General features: G+C 41.3%; 1 protein-coding gene across 2 annotated transcripts in view; it reads right to left on the bottom strand.

The window, feature by feature from the left end:
- STK38 (serine/threonine kinase 38) overlaps positions 1–7,700 on the bottom strand; it is a 39,638-nt gene extending 31,938 nt beyond the window's left edge. The window contains exons 1-2 of one of the 2 annotated variants that reach the window (XM_036097222.2): positions 7,412–7,700; positions 2,936–3,071 (exon numbers count right to left, since the gene is read on the bottom strand). In XM_036097222.2, the coding sequence (XP_035953115.1) occupies positions 2,936–3,066 (131 nt within the window). In that variant the 5' untranslated portion in view covers positions 3,067–3,071; positions 7,412–7,700. The remainder of the gene's footprint in view (positions 1–2,935; positions 3,072–7,411) is intronic. The other variant, XM_036097215.2, reaches the window with a different exon arrangement.
- Between the last annotated feature and the right edge of the window lie 11,336 nt (positions 7,701–19,036).

Genomic DNA, 19,036 nt, shown 5'->3' with positions numbered 1-19,036 from the left:
GCATCTGCCTTCGGCTCAGGTCATGATCCCAGGGTCCTGGGACAGAGCCCCACATAGGGCTCTCTGCTCAGCGGAAAGCCTGCTTCTCCCTCTCCCATTCCCTCTGCTTCTGTTCCTGCTCTCGCTATCTCTCTCTGTCAAATAAATAAATAAAACCTTTAAAAAAAAAATGCAAAGAACCTAGAATAGCCAAAACAATCTTGGGGGAAAACAAAGCAAAACAACGAAGCTGAAGACTTACACTAACTAGAGGACTTCAAAACTTACCACAATACTACAGTAACGAAGTCAGTGTAATACTGGCATAGGGACAAACAGATCAATGAAATAGAAGAGAAAACCCAGAAATCAGGGCACCTGGTTGGTTCAGTCGGTAGAGCGTGTGACTCTTGATCTAGGGGTAGTAGGTTCAAGACCCACATTGGGTGTGGAGATTACCTAAAAATAAAATCTTTAAAAAAAGAAAAAAGAAAGAAAGAAAAAAGAAAACCCAGAAATACACACATACTACAGGGTATTTGATTTTTGACAAAAGTGCCAAAGAATCTGATGGGGAAAAGGAAATCTTTGCAACAAAGGGTGCTAAAACAACTGGATATCCATAAGGAAAAAAAAAATAAATCTCAACTCCCATCTCATACACTTATTAATTCAAGATGGATCATAGAACTAAATGTAAAAACTAAATTATAAAACTTCCCAAAGAAGATATAGAAGAATATCTTTTTTACTTGGGGGCAGCAAAGTTTTACTACAAAAGAAAAAAAATGCCAAATTAGATTTCACCTAAATTTAAAACTTCTGCTCATCTAAAGTCACTATAAAGAAAATGAACAGGAGGGGCACCTGGGTGGCTCAGTCGGTTAAGCCTCCGACTCTTAATTTCAGCTCAGGTCATGACCTCAGGGTTGTGGGATCGAGCCCTGTGTTGGGCTCCGTGCTCAGCAGTCTGCTGGAGATTCTTTCCCCTTCCTCTCCCTCCCCCTCTGCTCCTCCCCCACCAAGTTCTCTCTCGCACGGGTGCGCTCTCTCATTCTCTCTCTCAGATAAATAAAATCTTAAAAAAAAAAAAAAGGCTGACATACAAACAGACATTTTGTTAGCAAAAATGTAAAGCAACTGGAACTCTCACACAAAGCTGATAATATTCTGGAAAAAGGTCTAGCAGTTTCTTATGAAACTAAACATATACTTATGTATATTTATGATCCAGCAATTCCACTCCTAAATATTTACCCAAGAACTGAAAACAAATGTTCACAAAAAGATCTGTACACAAATGTTCATAGAAACATATTCAAAACAGCCCAAAACTGAAAAAAGCCCAGATGTTCATCAACAGAAGAATGTAAAAACAGAGGTATAGTCAGAAAACAGAATGGTACTCAGCACTATAAAGGAACAAACTATTGATACAACAGCAACATGGATGAACTCTGAAAACATCAGGCTGAGTGAAAGATGCCTTACTCAAATGAGTACTTACTATATGAATCCGTTTACGAATGTAAAAACAGAGGTATAGTCAGAAAACAGAATGGTACTCAGCACTATAAAGGAACAAACTATTGATACAACAGCAACATGGATGAACTCTGAAAACAGGCTGAGTGAAAGATGCCTTACTCAAATGAGTACTTACTATATGAATCCGTTTACATGCTCCATTTGTATGGAATAGGCAAGACTAATCTATGATAGAAACAAAATTACAACAGTGGTTGCCTGGGTTTGAAGGAACATCTCCAGGAATCAAAGAACTTTCTGGGATAATGGTAATGTTCTATGTCTTGATAGGAGTTTAAGTTCTACAGGTATATACATTTGTCAAAACTCACTGAATGGTACCCTTCAGATTGTGCATTTCGGTTGGAACCCCACACTGGGTGCAGAGATTACTTAAAAAAAAAAAAAAGAAAGAAAAAGAAAAAACCACACCTAGAGGAAGACTGTGCATTTTACCGTATGCAAAATTTACACTCTCTTAAATATATATGTATATATATACACATATATATATGTGTGTATATATATACACACATATTGAACTCGTTTGTTATACAAGGAGACATATTCAGAAGTAAAACACTGAAATCTCCAACATGCTTTGAAGCATAGCAAAAAATTAAGATGGTTTAATGAATGGATAGAAGGATGAATATGTAACACAACAATGAATGACAATTATAGAATCTAGATGATGTATATAAGGGTATTCAGCATATTAATCCTTCAACTTTTCTGCACTTTTGAATATTTTCATAATAAAATGTTGGGAATAAAATTTTAATTACAAGTTAGTACATGAACAGTGTACACCGGGTCAATAACAACAGGTGCCAAGTGATTAAGTGATTACTATGTGAGAAGCACTATGGTGGTTACTCACATACGTTATATATATAATCCCCACAGCAATCCTGCAAGGCAAGTATTATCCCCATTTTCCAGATAGGGAACTGATACACAAAAAGACTAAGAAACTTACTCCGGCCTCAGATAGCTACCAAACGATAAAGGCAGGATTCTAAACCCAGGTCTGATTCCATAAGGGCTGTTCTTTCTGTTACGTCATACTGCCTTAACAATGAATCCAAGGCTTTGGCCCAATTTATTTTTTTATACTACTATGGAATTCTGTGTTATTTTTTTTTCCCTAAGAGTTCATTTTTAAGTAACCTCTGAACCCAACGTGGGGCTCAAACTCACAACCCCAAGATCAAGAGTCGCATGCTCTACCAACTGAGCCAGCCAGGTGCCCCTGTGCTATTGACTAGTAGTAGAAATAAATGGGTTAACAGCAATTGTAATGGGATAGGCTCTTACATTGCTGCTGCTATTCTTATCTCCTTTCAACGATATTATGAATGTGTCTTATGATACTAGACACGAATGCCAAAACCATGACACAATTTTCTCAAACACAGTTCTTTACCTCATTTCTCGTTCTTCATGTTGAGCGATAAGGTTGCTATAAAAATTCTCCAGTGTCACTTTGGTCATGGTCACCCTTTCCTTTGTGTGATTACTCATGGAGGAGCAAGGTGTTGAGCCTGTCATTGCCATGGCTGCTAGAAACAAAAAAAGAAGAGGTATCAATTTTGGAGTTAGAATCCACCAATCATACACTCTCCTCACCTACTGGTAGGAAAGTAAATTGGTACAAGTTTTCTGGAGGACAAACATACAATATACAACAAAAGCCAGACAAACAGAATACTTGATGAAAATAAGTATATATAAATGTCCTATGACCCAGAAATACCATCTCTAGGTATTAGGCCTAAAGAAATTGTCTCATAGGCTCTTAAGAAATGCACAAACTTGTGCATTACAGGAGATGTTTATTATGCCATCATTTGTGTTATAGGAAGTTGAAGCCAATTCAGTAAGGAAATAAAATGCTGTGGGTGCACATAAAGAAATAACATGCATCAGTCAGAAGCAAATCTATCTGTACCTAAAAGTGACATGAATATATCTTTAATACATATGTTATAATTTTAAAAAGGAAGAGAACAAGATCATAATATAAACATAAATTAAGAATATATAATACAGACACAGTATAATTTTTTGCCATCCAAAAATCTACCTTGAAGAAATCAAAGACCCATAAGGATTCATACACAGGGGGTTCAATGTAGCACTGTAATGATAAAACTTGAATACATAACAATAGAACTGATTAAATTATAAAAAGTCCTATAATTGAGTAATGCACAATTAAAATATGTTCAAATGTTTAATGTCAGGGGAAAGGTTTCCAATCTAAGCAGGAAAAGGTTACAAAACAGAATATATACCATGATTTTATTTTATTCAATTTTATTTATGTGTTTACTAGATGTGCACAGATTATTTGAAATATGTATCAAAATGTTACTAATGGCATAACTCTAGGCAGTAAGAATGCAATAGATCATTTTACTCTTGTTTGGGCTTTTCCACATTTTATACATTTTCTTCAATGAGCATGTACTATTACTATTAAATTACCAATAACTTTTATTTATTTTTTTTTAAGATTTTATTTATTTATTTGAGAGAGAGAGAGAATGAGAGAGAGCACATGACAGGGGAGAGGGTCAGAAGGAGAAGCAGACTCTCCGCTGAGCAGGGAGCCCGATGCGGGACTCGATCCAGGGACTCCAGGATCATGACCTGAGCCGAAGGCAGTCGCTTAACCAACTGAGCCATCCAGGCGCCCCACCAATAACTTTTAAAGATTTTATTTTTAAGTAATCTCTCCACCCAATGTGGGGCTCGAACTTACAAACCCAAAATCAAGAGCTGCATGCTCTACTGACTGAGCCAGCCAGGTGCCCCAAATTACCAATAACTTTTAAATTTATACCATTTCTAGAGTTAAAAAAAATCTATAACTAAAACGCTCATCTACAGGTATATATGTACTCTGACATGTCTTACAGTATTTGATAAATGTATGTTATTTGGATTTACAAGTTAAAACAAAAAACTGATAAAAACAATGTTACAAAGAAAAAACCTGAATCATAATTTTGGTGATGGAAGATATCTTAAAAACAAAATACCCTGACTTCCTCGTTTTACATATGAGAAAACTGATACCAACAAGGTTTAAATAGCTTATAGAACATTTTTTTCATAGATTTAAATCTCATTTTCCCCCAGATATTTTTGCCAGCCCATACTGTCACAGTTGGCCAGACCATTCACCAATCTAGACTTGCTCCAGCACTGGCAATAATGCTCAATATTTTATCCTTATCATGCCTTCCTCCAACATGACCTGCCTCTAAGTCTGTCCTTTCATCCCAATATAAAGCTGAGTAAAAATCAGGAGGGGCCAGGGGCCATTTTCAAAGATAGTACACTTTATGAAAGTTTCCTTAAGGTTCTCCCCTTAATACTTAGCAGCTTTTTAAATTTTCTCATAGATTAGGGCCATTAAGGAATGAGCAAATATTTATTATTACTAAGACAAAAGGCTTAACATTAAGCAATTTTATTAAAAGATATTCAGGGGAAAATCATGTAAAGAATAATCCTTTCAGAGCAAAGAGATTCAAAATCAAGGCTCTACTTCAAACATTTTTATTCATGAAGTGCCAAAATTATAAGTAATAACAAATTCAAGAAAGTGAACTCAGCTCTACCTACGTTATTTGTTACAATGTTATTTTTTATGAGGAAGTTTCTGCTAATACCAAAGCAAACCCAAATATTTTTAGGATATCAGTAGAATTGTTTAAAGACCTCTGGTTTATGAAGCTTGGGTGTGGCTCCTTATTTGTCAGCCTGTACCCCCTCCACCCACAATGAAAACCACATGCACTCTAAGTCTGGTGAAGAAATTTTCAAACCAAATTTAAAAACAAGTCTGAAGCAAGGGAGTGCTTTGTACTCCTCCCTTGTCTGAACACTTCTAGAGACCTTTTTTATATACATATATGTGGTTACATTTTAACAACTGAAATTATTCAACATAAAAATGCAAGTATTTAAGCAGACAAACAGTGCCTTTCATATAATAGGTGGTTAATAAATGTAAGTTGAGCAAGTTAATGATTTTTTAGTTGTCAACAAAACTAAAGAACAAAATTATATTTACATTGATAAGTATATAAATACTGAGGTGTGGAACGTTTTTACTCATTTAAGTCACTGGCATGGCTTCCTAAGCTTTTAAAAAGATCAACAGGATATTAAGTGTACTCAAAGATGCTCACATAACAGACCAACAAATTTCCTAGCAGAATGATTTTCAACCTTCACATACAGTCTCTAATGTAATGGCAAAGGTTGCACTATCCTTCCCTTTGACCTTTCTTCAAAACTTCCTCCTCCTGCCCTTCCTCCACTCATAAAAGGCTTAGCCTATTCTAATAACCTTTCATCAAAAGATAAAATTACTATTGCCCTATAGCAATTTATAGCTTTACTGGGTCAACCAAGTACTTTTTATAACACAGGGCTTTTCTCACACTTTTGATAATTCAAGCCTTCATGCCCTGACCTACAGGCCACCGGAGGCCCCTTCCCTATTCATTTCATTCTCCATCTCTGCAGAATAAGGGAATAGGTAGGTAAGAAATTCTTAAAAGTTCTAAAAATTTAACAAAAGAATGTGATCTTCAAAGGTACTGCAAACATAAAAGTAGATTAAATGAAAACCATTGTTTTATTCAACCTAGATGGTTATCCTTGATTGACTGACTTTACAATGGTACTGTTCTCTCTATGAATACCCCTTCCCTCACCAATTATTTATGTCTTTGTGACTGACAATCCAGTATCTTTCATTTGGGTAAATGCACACGGATATCATTCCTTAAAAATCACATATCTTAATTTCTCCTCCTGAACTGTAAGCCATGGGAAAGCAAGCACCTGTCTTACACTACTTTTAATATCCTTCTCCCATCTCATGCACAACGCTATGCACGTAGTAAGGACCTTATAAAAGATTTACTGAGAAAGCACTCATCTTTCCTGACCATTACTAGGAACTGAGAATATGTATGTATGATTGGGATAGAGCTGGGAGGTGAAGTGGTTTTCTATACAAAGTTGGAGGATAGAGTTCTGGTCCTCTTATGAGTGGAGCCTGTTATCGTGGTGTTTGTTTTATATTTAGGGAAACGACATCTACTGCCTAGCTAATTCTAATTCGGAGCCAAGGTGAGCTGAAAGGGAAAGGAAGCACAAGGTTTACCTCACTTCAACTTTCCTCTGTACATTTCAAAACCAACAAGTTTCTCTGTGTCTTTTAGTCAATTCAAAGTGCAAACTGGGAGATCTGATCTCTCTACTAGCTGTTTCTGCACACTTTCTGACACAGACTTCCTCTAAGTCCTTATCGACTTTCCTTTTCCACTCTTTTCTTAAAAAAAAAAAAAATCGTCACTCAATTTTCCTGTGATTTTAAGATTATCTGAAGCCCAGTACTCTAAGACTAGCCATGGGGAAGGGGGCCGACTCAAAGGAACCACACCCCAGGACGGGCTTTCCACGTCTCTGCCTCACACAACAGCTCTTAGGTTCTCAGACCCCAGAAAAAAAGCAAAGAGATGGAAACCAGTACGACTGAGATCCCAGAGGAGACTTAAGCGGCTGCGGCGAGCAGACAAAGCTGGCAACATGGAAAAGAGAAGAGAGCCCGGCTCCCCGCCCCAACTGCACAAAAAGAAAGAAAGAATGGGGTGGGGAGCCTGAGACTGGGGAAGTGTGGCGAGGACCGACAGCGGAGCCTCTGAAAACCGGGAGGACGGGGGCTGTCAGTAGGCTGAGGAGAGCGGCCGAGGGGCCGTCAGGACAGGGCTGGTAAGAGGGCGCCGGCGGGAAGGGAGAACCCCAAAAAGAGACGGGAGGAGATGAGGGGGAGAGACTGGGATGGACTAGAAGACAGCGGCAGCAAGACACTCACCAGAGCCCCGGGGGAGGAAGAGCTGGCGGCGGCGGACAGCCGCAGACGCCGGCCGGGCCAGCGACCGAGGTCTCGACAGGCGGACAGGCGAAACCCCAGCGGCAGCACCCCGCCGAGCAGAGAAGAGGATAGGGACGCGTTAGGGTCTCTGAGGCAGGGGCCGAGGGGCGGGTGCTGGTAAGGACAACAGGAAGCGCTCCAACTGCCGGAAAAGACGGCAGCGCGAAGGGGCCAAGGCAGCCGAGTCCCCCGGCGCGTAGAAGGGCTGGCGCGGCGGCCAAGGGCCAAGACTGCGCAAGCGTGACTTCCCAGCGCCGCGGCGGGGGATTTCAGGACTGCGCGTGCGCGGTCCCGCCGCACCCACTCTCCCCGCCTTACCTGAGCGGTAGAGGCCACATGGAGGGCAGAAGTGTGGGCTGTGGCGCGGATTCTGGGAAGGCTAGGCTGGGTTCGGGGAGGGTGCCCGTTGTTTTCTGGTTTCTTTGTGTGTTTGCTTTATTTGGAAATAATTATAGACTCACAAAAAGCTGCAAAATTAATACAAGGAAGTGCGGTGTACCCATCACCCACCCAGCTTCCCTCACCATCTTACGTAACTATACTACATTATCAAAACCAGGAAATTGACATTGGCACAGTACAACCAACTAGACCAATACAAATGACTAGATTACAGACCTTATTCAGATTTAACCAGTTTGCCATGCACTCATTTGTTCATCTGTGTGTGCTTGCGTTCTCGCACTCATCCGTTCTATTAAATTGTATCACTAGTATAGTCGTCATCCCCCATCTCCCTGATTTTTTATTATCGTAGCAAGAAGTCGGCTAGAGCCCTTGGTCCCATCTTACTCTTCCTTAAAGTAAGGACAAACACACCTTACTTGGGATCTGGAGAGCTCTCATAACATCAGGCCGTCAGGAGGGCATCCCAGTGTGCACAGAAGAACCTGCTTTTCAAAGCTATGCACCTGCTTAGTCTATACAACCCCGGGTAAAAAGGTCCCAAGCCTTTGGACACTCATTCTTTCCTTGAGAATGGAGCACAGTGCTCTTGACCAGAAAGTGTCAGGCTCCTGGAAACAAAGATGAGTAAGATATGGTGGCTGCCTGCCTTCAAAAAGACTATGTAGGAAGCAAAATGTGCAAGTCATTCATTATGGTGTTTTCTGCTAGTTTGGTGCCTCACTCTTGAGTAATTTTAAGACTATAGAGCTTGGGGGCGCCTGGGTGGCTCAGTCGTTAAGTGTCTGCCTTCCGCTCAGGTCATGATCCCAGGGTCTTGGGATCGAGCCCCACATCGGGCTCTCTGCTCAGGGGAAAGCCTGCTTCTCCCTCTCCCGGTCCCCCTGCTTGTGTTCCCTCTCTCGCTGTGTCGCTCTCTGTCAAATAAATAAATAAAATCTTAAAAAAAAAAAAAAAGAATACTATAGAGCTTGGTTTTACCCTTCAAGCTTGGGGTCCTGGGCTTTGTTTCCTTAATGGTCTTAAAAACATAGGCATTCCTTGACTGCTTTCATCTTCCTAGACTTCAAAGCCCAGTTTCCTTTTGTCTCGCCTCATACAAAAACCACTCAACCTTCATTCTCTGCCCAAAGGCCCTTCTCCCCCAATGCCTTTTGTTAAAGTCTTACCGGTCCTTAATGACTTAATAACAGTGCAAGATGTTTGCATAGTGCTTTTCAGTTTAGAAACCCCATTCACTCATTTAATCTCAGTTCATCCTCACAAGTCTTTGGCAGGTCACATAGGATGAGTTTTTACACATAAAGTAACTAACACTCAGAGAAGCAAAGTGACTTGCCTGAATTATCACAGCTAGTAAAGCAAGCAGCAAAGAGGGGAGTCCCGTTTTCTGATTGCAAATCCAGTGTTCTTTCTGCTTTCCCCTTTCCCCAGCTGAAACCTTATCTTTTCCTTGGAGCATTCCCAGGTTCACAAGAATTATCTCATTCTCTATTCTCTATAGTTCAATATTAATTTATCTGTACCCTGACTCTAATAAACACTAAGGTTTTCCTCAAAATAGCTCAGCCAGAATATGCTACTTTTCTCTTGTAGACTCCCCTGTGGCCAGGAAGTAGGCACAAAACCTAAATGCCACCAGTCACTTATACCCACCCCAGACTGTGAGTTGGAAGAAGTGAGTGTGATCTGACCCTACACCCACGGGACTGGGCCTTATTTGCCTCCCTCTACTACTGGTGTTGTTGGATCCTGCCTTTATTCTAAATGCTGATATTTTGTTCATCATGCATCTTTTGCATTAATTTTTATTTTTTTAAACATTGCATTAAAATATTATTTCAATTACTGAGTCTTTTGCCACCCTCATAAATCTTATATCAAGGGAAGTGTCTTGCTCACCTTACCCTACTCCAGACCCTGGAAAAATCACTCTGAATCCATTCTGGTCAGAGTGTAGCTGCTCCATACAGCTTCTAGAGACCTTCACAGAGGTCTCAAACCAGAATTGTGTCACATGGCCACCCTTCCTGGGAGAGCAAGTACTCAACTTTTTTTATATTCTGTAATGGAAGCAGGCAAAAAAGAAAGGGAGTGAAATGGATATTGGGTGATCCAGCCAATAATGTCTGCCATGGAGTATATATTACTTTGCTGTTCTCTTTTAATCTAACTTCTTAATCTAAATGGAGAATAGCATATTGCAGAATGCTTTTTTCTTTAAGTTTATTTATTTTCTTTAGTAATCTCCACACCCAATGTGGGGCTTGAACTCAAGACCTCAAGGTCCAAAGTCACACACTCTTCCAACTGAGCCATCCAGGACCCTTATTAATTGACTTCTGGTTAATGGGAACACTAAACAGTCAATCCCTTTATATTTTCTATTCTGTATTATCTCTGTCCTCATATAGTTATAACTACAATATAATTCACCTAATCAAGGTTCTCAGTTTGGTGGGTTTTGTGTGTGTGTGTGTGTCTTTTTTTTTTTTTTTTGCCACAAAGTATGTGTTCTTTTCATTAATCATACAAATAATTTGCTGTACTATCCCAGGGCAAACTGGAGAATTTGGCAGTCCAATTGGGGGTCTCCTGAGAGACCCACAGGCCAGTAGCATCCGCACAGAGTGCCGGGGTTCACAGTGCAGCTTGTCGCTCACTCGAGTCCATCTTGCAGGTGGCTCTTCTTCATCCATATCATGACTAGAGTGTCTCAAAGACGACGGGGGTGGAGGATCCTCCAAGTTCTTAGGAAATTTCACTCCACATCTCCTGCTCAACGGTCTGTTGGGTCGACACGGTATTCTGGTCTCTGTTTTCTTCAGCTTGGCCTTATGGAAGCTGGGGATTTCCCCCATGCCCAGCTTGTCTGCCATTTTCTTAAAGCCATCCGTGGAGTTTCCCTTCGAGCCCTGTGCCTGGTGCCCCCACTCCTGTTGCTGCAGCAAGAGACCTCCATTTTGGTTTTTTTTTTTTTTTGAAGATTTTATTTTTAAGTAATCACTACACCGAAAGTAGGGGCCTCGAACTTACAACCCCCAGATCTAGAGTCATATGCTCCACCAACTGAGACAACCAGGCACCCCCAAGATTCTCAGTTTTATTACAGATAATCTTAAAAAACTGTTGGAAAACCAACAACCTTATAGTATACTAAGTTATTCTTCATCCCCATGGGACTTGAGTTACTTGGTCAAAATATTAGCACTTTTTTCCCTAAGATTATTTATTTATTTACTTATTTGAGAGAGGGGGAGAGAGAAAGAGAGAGAGAGCACAAGCAGGGAGAGTGGGAGAGGGAGAAGCAGACTCCCTGCTGAGCAGGGAGCTAGACACAGGGCTCAATCCCAAGACCCTGAGATCATGACCCAAGGGGAAAGCAGACACTTAACTGACTGAGCCACCCAGGTACCCCACACTTTTTTTTTTTAAGTAAGCTCTATACTCCAAGCGGGAATTCAAACTTACAACCCCAAGATCAAGAGTTGCATGCTCTGCCAACTGAGCCAGCCAGGCACTGCAAATATTAACACTTTTGTCTTGCTCTTTTCCCCAGTTTCAGACCCACTAAACTTTTCCTTCTCTTTAAACGTTGCCGCAGGGGTGCCTGGGTGGCTCAGTCGGTTGAGCAACTCTTGATTTCAGCTCAGGTCAGGATCTCAGGTCAGAATCTCATGATCAGGAGATGAGCCCTGCCTCAGGCTCCACACTCAGCAGGGAGTCTGCTTGAGATTCTCTCTCTCCTTCCCCCTTTGCCCCTCCCCACACTGAGTGAGAGCAAGCCCACTCTCTCTCAATCTCTAAAAAAAATAAATGAATCTTTAAAAAATAATAAAAGTTTGCCCCAAATTGTTCTTTCATCCATCCATCAGGCTGACCTTCGATTGCTTCACTGGCTGAAGCTCATCTGCTTGTCAAAGACCACAAAGAACAGGCATCTTACTCCCTGGCAGTGTGTGTCTCACCCAGTGGGGGCAATGACAACAGCTGTCTCTGAATATTCCTTCTGTAAGAAGATAGGAACTGTTCTTGGTGCCTGCTAGCCCAGTGTTTCTCCAACTTTAACATGCACACAAATTCCCTAGGATTCAAACAAAATACAGATTCTGATTTAGAAGGTCTGGGCAGAGCTGAGATTCTGCATATCAAAAAAGCTTCCAGGTGATGGTAATGCTGCTGGTCCATGTACCACATTTGGGGTCGGAAGGAACTTGAACATATACCCAAGTGAAAAATAAGAAAGGGAAAGTGCCCATGATCCAGCAGCCCTAGGTCCCGACCATGGCCAGACTCAGGTGAGGCAATTAAGGCACCTAGGCTCAACATTGAAGGAGGCTCTCAAGCTCAGGTGAAGCAACTGTATTGCATGACCCTGAGAGTGAGCACCTCCTTATATTGTGCACACAAAACACCTTGTTTGCCTGCCCTGGTCACTACGAAGTCCCTCTAGACTACTTTCTAATACACATATAAACAAATGGGGATCATACAGTGTATGATTATACTGTGTGTAATTATACCTATGATATTACACATACACAATACTGTTCTTATTTGTTCATTTACATCTGTGTTGTGATATTTTGAAAACCTCAAGCTCTGACAATTTAATTTCAAATTCATTTAATAATCCTGTTCCTCTAAAATGTACATTGTTGCTTTCTCTGAATGGAGGAATTATGAATGACTATTATTTTCCTTTTACTTTTCTCTACTTTCCAAATTTTCCATATTGTACCCATATAACTTTTAATTTTTTTTTTTTAAAGATTTTATTTATTTATTTGACAGAGAGAGACACGGTGAGAGAGGGAACACAAGCAGGGGGAGTGGGAGAGGGAGAAGCAGGCTTCCTGCGGAGCAGGGAGCCCGATGTAGGGCTTGATCCCAGGACCCCGGGATCATGACCTGAGCTGAAGGCAGACGCTTAACGACTGAGTCACCCAGGCACCCAACTTTTAATTTATTTTTATCAAAGTAATGCACATATAGACGTGGGGGGGGGAAGAAAAGAGGTCTACAAGACTTACAATGATAAACAACAGTTCCTTACCCCATCCACTCCTATCAGATTCACTCAGCAGAAGCAGCTGCTTTCAGGAACCTGGGTGGCATAGTCGGTTGAGTATCCAGCTCTTGGTTTAGGCCCAGGTCATGATCTCAGGTCAGGCTCTGAGCTCTGCACAGAATCTGCTTGACATTTTCTCTCTCCCTCTCCCCTCCCCTCACTCCCTCCCTCTCTCTCTCAAATAAATAAATCTTTAAAAAAAGAAAACGCTGTTTTCAACACATAGTTGTTCTTCTGCTATTTACCTCCTTGCTTCTAAATAACACTGCTGTTATTTAGGGACAGTGCTGAGCTCACACAGCATATACTTTGTAACTGCCAATAACCAATTCTCAGTCTTAGATATTTTTTAATTTCCTCAGTGAAGATATTTTTCAATTTTCCTCACGATTGAACTCAACACAACTTCCACCACTGCTGTTCTCCTTAAATCAATAGTGTTTACAACTGACCTAAACAAGGCAGAATAATTACTCTGCCTTTTTGTACCACTTTTTGTTTTCCCTGAAGTTAACAATTGCCTCAGTTTTTTCCCCCCTTGCACAGTTTTATTTTAAAATATCTATCACTGGGCCGCCTGGGTGGCTCAGTTGCTTAAGCATCTGACTCTTAATTTTGGCTCAGGTCATGATTCTTAGGATCATGAGATCAAGCCCTGCCTCAGGCTCCACTCTGGGCGTGGAGCCTGCTTAAGATCCTCTCTCTCTCTCTGCCCCTTCCCCTTCCCCCTTGTGCTCATTCTCTCCCTCTCAAAAAATAAAAAATAATAAAATCCCCATCACTGATTTATCTGCAAGCTCTCTGTCAAAACTGGAAAACTTTTCTTGGATTATGGTCAAACTCATAGTTTATCAGCTCCAGTTTTTTTCTCTAGGGTCATCCTTCCTGGAGCTCTGTGTGTTAGTCAGCATTCTCCAGAGTAACAGAAGGAATAGGATAGAAAGAGAGAGATTTGTTTTAAGGAACTGGCTCACATGATTGTGGGAGCTGGCAAGTTCTAAATCGGTAGGGCAGGCTGGCAGGCAGGAAACCCAGGCAAGAGTTGATGTGGCAGCCTTGAGTCTGAAATCCACAGGGTAGGCCAGCAGGCTGGAAACTCAGGCAGGATTTCTATGTTGTCATCTTGAGGAAGAATTGCTTCTTCCTTTGGACACCTCAGCCTTTGCTTCTAGGCCTGACTAGATGAGACCCACCTACCTTAGAGAAAGTAATCTGCTTAATTTAAAGTCAAAGGATTAGGGACGCCTGGGTGGCTCAGTCAGTAAAGCGTCTGCCTTCAGCTCAGGACATGATCCCAGGGTCCTGGGATCAAGCCCCGCATTGGACTCCTTGCTCAGCAGGAAGCCTGCTTCTCCCTCTGCCTGCAGCTCCCCCTGCTTGTGCTCATGCACGCGCTCTCTCTTTGTCAAATAAATCAATCTTTAAAAAAAATAAAGTCAAAAGATTATAAGTGTTAATCGTATCTAAAATATACAGTCACAACAACATTTAGACTAGTGTTTGACCAAATTGAACACCATAGCCTGGCCAAGTTGACCCATGAAATTAACCATCCTTCTAAGTAATCTCTCTCTTACCATAGTTTATAGTTTACCATTAGTGTTCCCCTCCCACTCAATTTCATAGCCCCTCCCCTTTAAATATCAATCGTAATATTTAAATATTAGGAGAGTCAGTGGGCACCTCCTCCAGCCCCATCCAGCTGCCTTCTCATCTCCATTTCTTTCCCATGGTCCTAGGAGAGCAGAAGGGACAGTGCTGAGCTCACACAGCATATAATCTGTGGTAACTGCCAATAACCATGCATAGCCAGGAGAAAGAGAATTTATTTGTAGCTGCAGTCCTTCAGGAAGCATTAGTATAATTGACTGGGCCTGCCACAGCTGTCTGATCCTTTTTATCCCAATGCTTAGGCTTCAAACCTGAAAACCTCAACGTGAAGAAAGCACTAAAGGCAAACGTAGCTTTTCATATTGTTTCTTGGATGCAGACTTACAAGTATGCTAATGCATAGTACAATAATAGCTTTGATCATATGGCTTTGCCTGCTTAGAGATTTTTATTTTCTTTAAACTGCTTAATGATGGGGCCAAAATAATTGAGAAGTCTTAAGAAATACAGATTTTAAATTAATTTTTTCCAAATGACTGTGCACACCCGTGTATGTGAGTGGATGTGCGTCATGATGAGTCAATGTTTCTTTGGGAATCGAGGGTGAAAAATCTCAAAAACAAATGAAGGATGCAAAGCATGGCAGGTCCAGTAACCAAATGATGCATAAACTTTTCCCACCTACCCATCTGGTAGTGAAAATATTAGGAGGGAAGACATTTTACAAACCTTATGGAGCAAGGAAAGAAAGAGAACAATAATTGCCGAACAAAAAGAGTGATGAAAACAAGTTCCCCAAAGAAAAAGTACACATGATCTTAGCTAAAAGGCTGAGAAGCAATCCCCAAAGCAAAAATAAATCAAAACCAGAAGTGGAAGGGATAAGATGTCACTGACCTCATTGTGCTTAGATGGGAGACTTCCTGTAAAACAAGGCAGTTCCTGAGATTTCCACTGTTGAAAGGTTTTCTTTTAATTGGTGGGGTGGAGAGCTTCAAGAGTCAAGACTCTCAGACTCCCTTAGGATGTGCTAAATATTCCCATATTCGCAGAGGCCCCGGAACTGTCCTAACTGTCATACATTCCCTAAAAATGGAGGCGTGTGAATCGCATTTGTTCCAAATAGAGATAATCCCATTTGTTCCATAATAGAGAGGACACACCAAAATGTTCTATATCCATAAGTTTGAAACATGCTGGGTTAAGTATAATTATGTGAGTTTCTTTATGGCAGGCCTTCTCAGGACCTTTAATAGCATTGTGACTCTCTATTGGGAACATTTATTATGCAAGATTCCATAGATGTATTTGAGATATTTCATAGAGCTCTAATTAACATTTCCTTAACTAGTGCTCTGAGGAACACAGAACTAGATAATTACCACCAGGGTGTGTGTGTGTGGTTATAGGAGAGAAGGGCCAAGATCACCTGCTAGTTCTTGTGTAGCTTCTGATCAAAGGAGTAAAAGGAGACCCAACGGCCTGTTACCACCTCCTGGCTTTGAAATATGATCTCATAAATTCCCCTTTAGTTCTTTTTTTTTTTTTTAAAGATTTTATTTATTTATTTGAGACAGAGAGAATGAGAGAGAGAGAGCACATGAGAGGGGGGAGGGTCAGAGGGAGAAGCAGGCTCCCTGCCGAGCAGGGAGCCCGATGCGGGACTCGATCCAGGGTCTCCAGGATCATGACCTAAGCCGAAGGCAGTCGCTTAACCAACTGAGCCACCCAGGCGCCCTCCCCTTTAGTTCTAAATTGCTAACAACTGTTTTAGAATCCAACATCCAAGCTAAAAGGGTACCTAGAGATCACTTCAACTAATCCTTCCATTTTACAGATGTGAAACAGGCCTATGGACAAGAATTAAGTTGCCCAAAGTCATGGGTACATTAAATTGCAGTTTGGCTGGAGCCAGGTTTCCTGACTTCCTGTCCACTGATCTTTCTCCTGCTCTCTGGTGCCTCTCCATATGGCTGAATCCACAGACTAGCAATGGGCTGTCATTGCACAATTCTGACAAATCTGCTTATTATCAAAAATGAGATCTAAGCCAGCTGATGGCCCATACAATCTCTAACAAACCTCAGTGTGATAAAATAATTCAGAGAGTCACAGTCATTGGCATTTGAAGCAGCAGGATTTGACCTGTGGTTTCAACACCAGATTCTTCATTTATCTCTGAGGCCATAGCATCATGATGTCTTCCTTGAAAACTGAATTTTAAGTCATGTGGATGTCATGGCCCATCTCTCCTTATAAAGTTTTTTTTTTTTTTAAGATTTTATTTATTTATTTGACAGAGAGAGAAAGAGAGAGCACAAGCAGGGGGAGAGGCAAAGGGAAAGGGAGAAGCAGATTCCTGGCTGAGCAGGGAGCCCGATGCAATGCGGGGCTCCATCCCAGGACCCTGGGATCATGACCTGAGCCGAAGGCAGACACCTAACCAACAGAGCCACCCAGGCGCCCCAACCGCAGACACTTCTAACTCTAATAACTGCCTGGGTTCATACTTCAACTCTACCACATACCGGCCACGTGACCTCTCCTTATAAAGTTTTAAAATAGGGTTTCGAGTGTGGAGCCCAACGTGGGACTCGAACTCACCACCCTGAGATCAAGACCTGAGCTGAAATCAAGAGTCAGATGTTCAACTGCTGAGCCACCCAGGCGCCCCAAGAGTTCTTTTTTTTTTAAGCTTGTTCATTTATGTATTTATTTATTTTTAGTAATCTCTCCATCCAACATGGGGCAACCCTGAGATCAAGAGTCAAATGTTCCTTGAACTGAGCCAGCCAGGTGCCCCTCCTTCCAGAGTTCTTTATGCAGATATGGATAGAGAGTCATTCTTCTCCCTTATTTACACAAATGGCATGATCTCTTTATCAGGCAAGTCTCTTCCCATTCAAGCCTTAGTTTCCCCATTTATAAAGAAAGGATATTATACCAACTCTCTCCCCCCACCCTCTGACATTCTCACATGCTGGCCATGAATTAAGCCCCCTGCTTCTCACTCGCCCCCTCTTGACAATATTTGGCCTTTTGGAAAGTCACACTTGCGTGGCTGGTTTTGTCAGTTGACCTCAAATTTAGAACACTTGGGGTGTGGTTTATAGACTCTGGTATTTCATGCTTTAAGAAAATCCAGGACACAAATGTCAACATTTCCAAAGCAAATGAGGGAGCGGCTGTTTGTATTACAAATGAACCTTGCAAAATGATTCACCAAAGGCATCTTTTATATATTTACATGTATTTTATTAATTAAATAAATAATACTTTTACTTGGTACAAAATACAAAAGAGTGCACAATGAAAATGCCCCACCTTCATCCCTGGTCACCAAGCTCTCCTCCCCATGGGTTACCTCTGTTGTCCGTTTCTTGTGTATCTTTCCATAGTTTTTGCGTATGCAAACATATCCACATATATCCTTTTTTGAAAACAGCATTCTAAACACACTGTTTTGCACCTTGTACTTTTTCACTGAAAGAGACATCTTGGAAATCCTCTCCTATCAGGACAAATAAAACTGCCTCATTTTTTAAGGGTTATTAGAATGTTCCAATGACCGATACAGCAAAATGAATTAATCTAAAAGGGGTTCTTTTCAATAGTGAACTCTATTATTCCACTGACAATCTGATTTCATCCCTGAAGCCCTATTTTCAGTTGCACTATATCGTAGGAACAGAATTCCCTCAGGGCGGTTCCTTTTGTGCAGGAAGTACATTCAGGGCAGGCATCAAGGCCTATGGGCCAACTTATGCCAAACAGAAACTCACAAGTGTTTTCACCTCCTAACTCCTAAGGTTGAATCTCAGATTGTTTCAAGACCTTAAAGCTTAATCTTCCTAATTTTTGGGATAAGATTTTCCTGGGGTGCCTGGGTGGCTCAGTCGGTTAAGCATCTGTCTTCCACTCAGGTCACGATGCCAGGGTGAAGAATGCGTGGAGCCTGACAGTGGGGCGGCAGGGGTGGGGTGGGGTCTCAGGACCCCAAGACCGTGACCTAAGCCAAAGCCAAAGGCAAACACTTAACCAACTGAGCCATTCAGGCCCCCAAATATTTTTTTTTTAATGTGTGACCATGAGAATGATTGAGGAGCCCTGATGAGCACAAGAGGAAACACTGTCCTTAGTACAGTTTGGCACATGGTGTGTTCTGGTGAATCTGATTGATTGAGTACTTGGTTTAATAATATAATCAGGCACTGGGGACTCAATAAAGAGTGGGCATTATGATTATTATATATCTTCTCACTTTTTTTGTGCCCCAACCCTAAGAAAGAAGACATGACACCCGCAGATATTTTATAATCCTGATCCTTGTTGACCTCTTATTTCACTTACTTAAAATATTTACTTCCCTTAGTTCTGTGATATGACATTCTGCTTTGCTTCCTACCTCTGCATCTCCTCTGCTGATTCTTCTTCCTCTTCTGGGCCTTTACACGTTGGAGCTCTTCCAAGTTGGGCTC

The sequence above is a fragment of the Halichoerus grypus genome, chromosome 9 (assembly GCF_964656455.1).
Source record: "Halichoerus grypus chromosome 9, mHalGry1.hap1.1, whole genome shotgun sequence".
Lineage (NCBI taxonomy): Eukaryota > Metazoa > Chordata > Mammalia > Carnivora > Phocidae > Halichoerus > Halichoerus grypus.
Note: the sequence above shows the minus strand (reverse complement) of the source record. Positions and strands in the feature narration are given on the sequence as shown.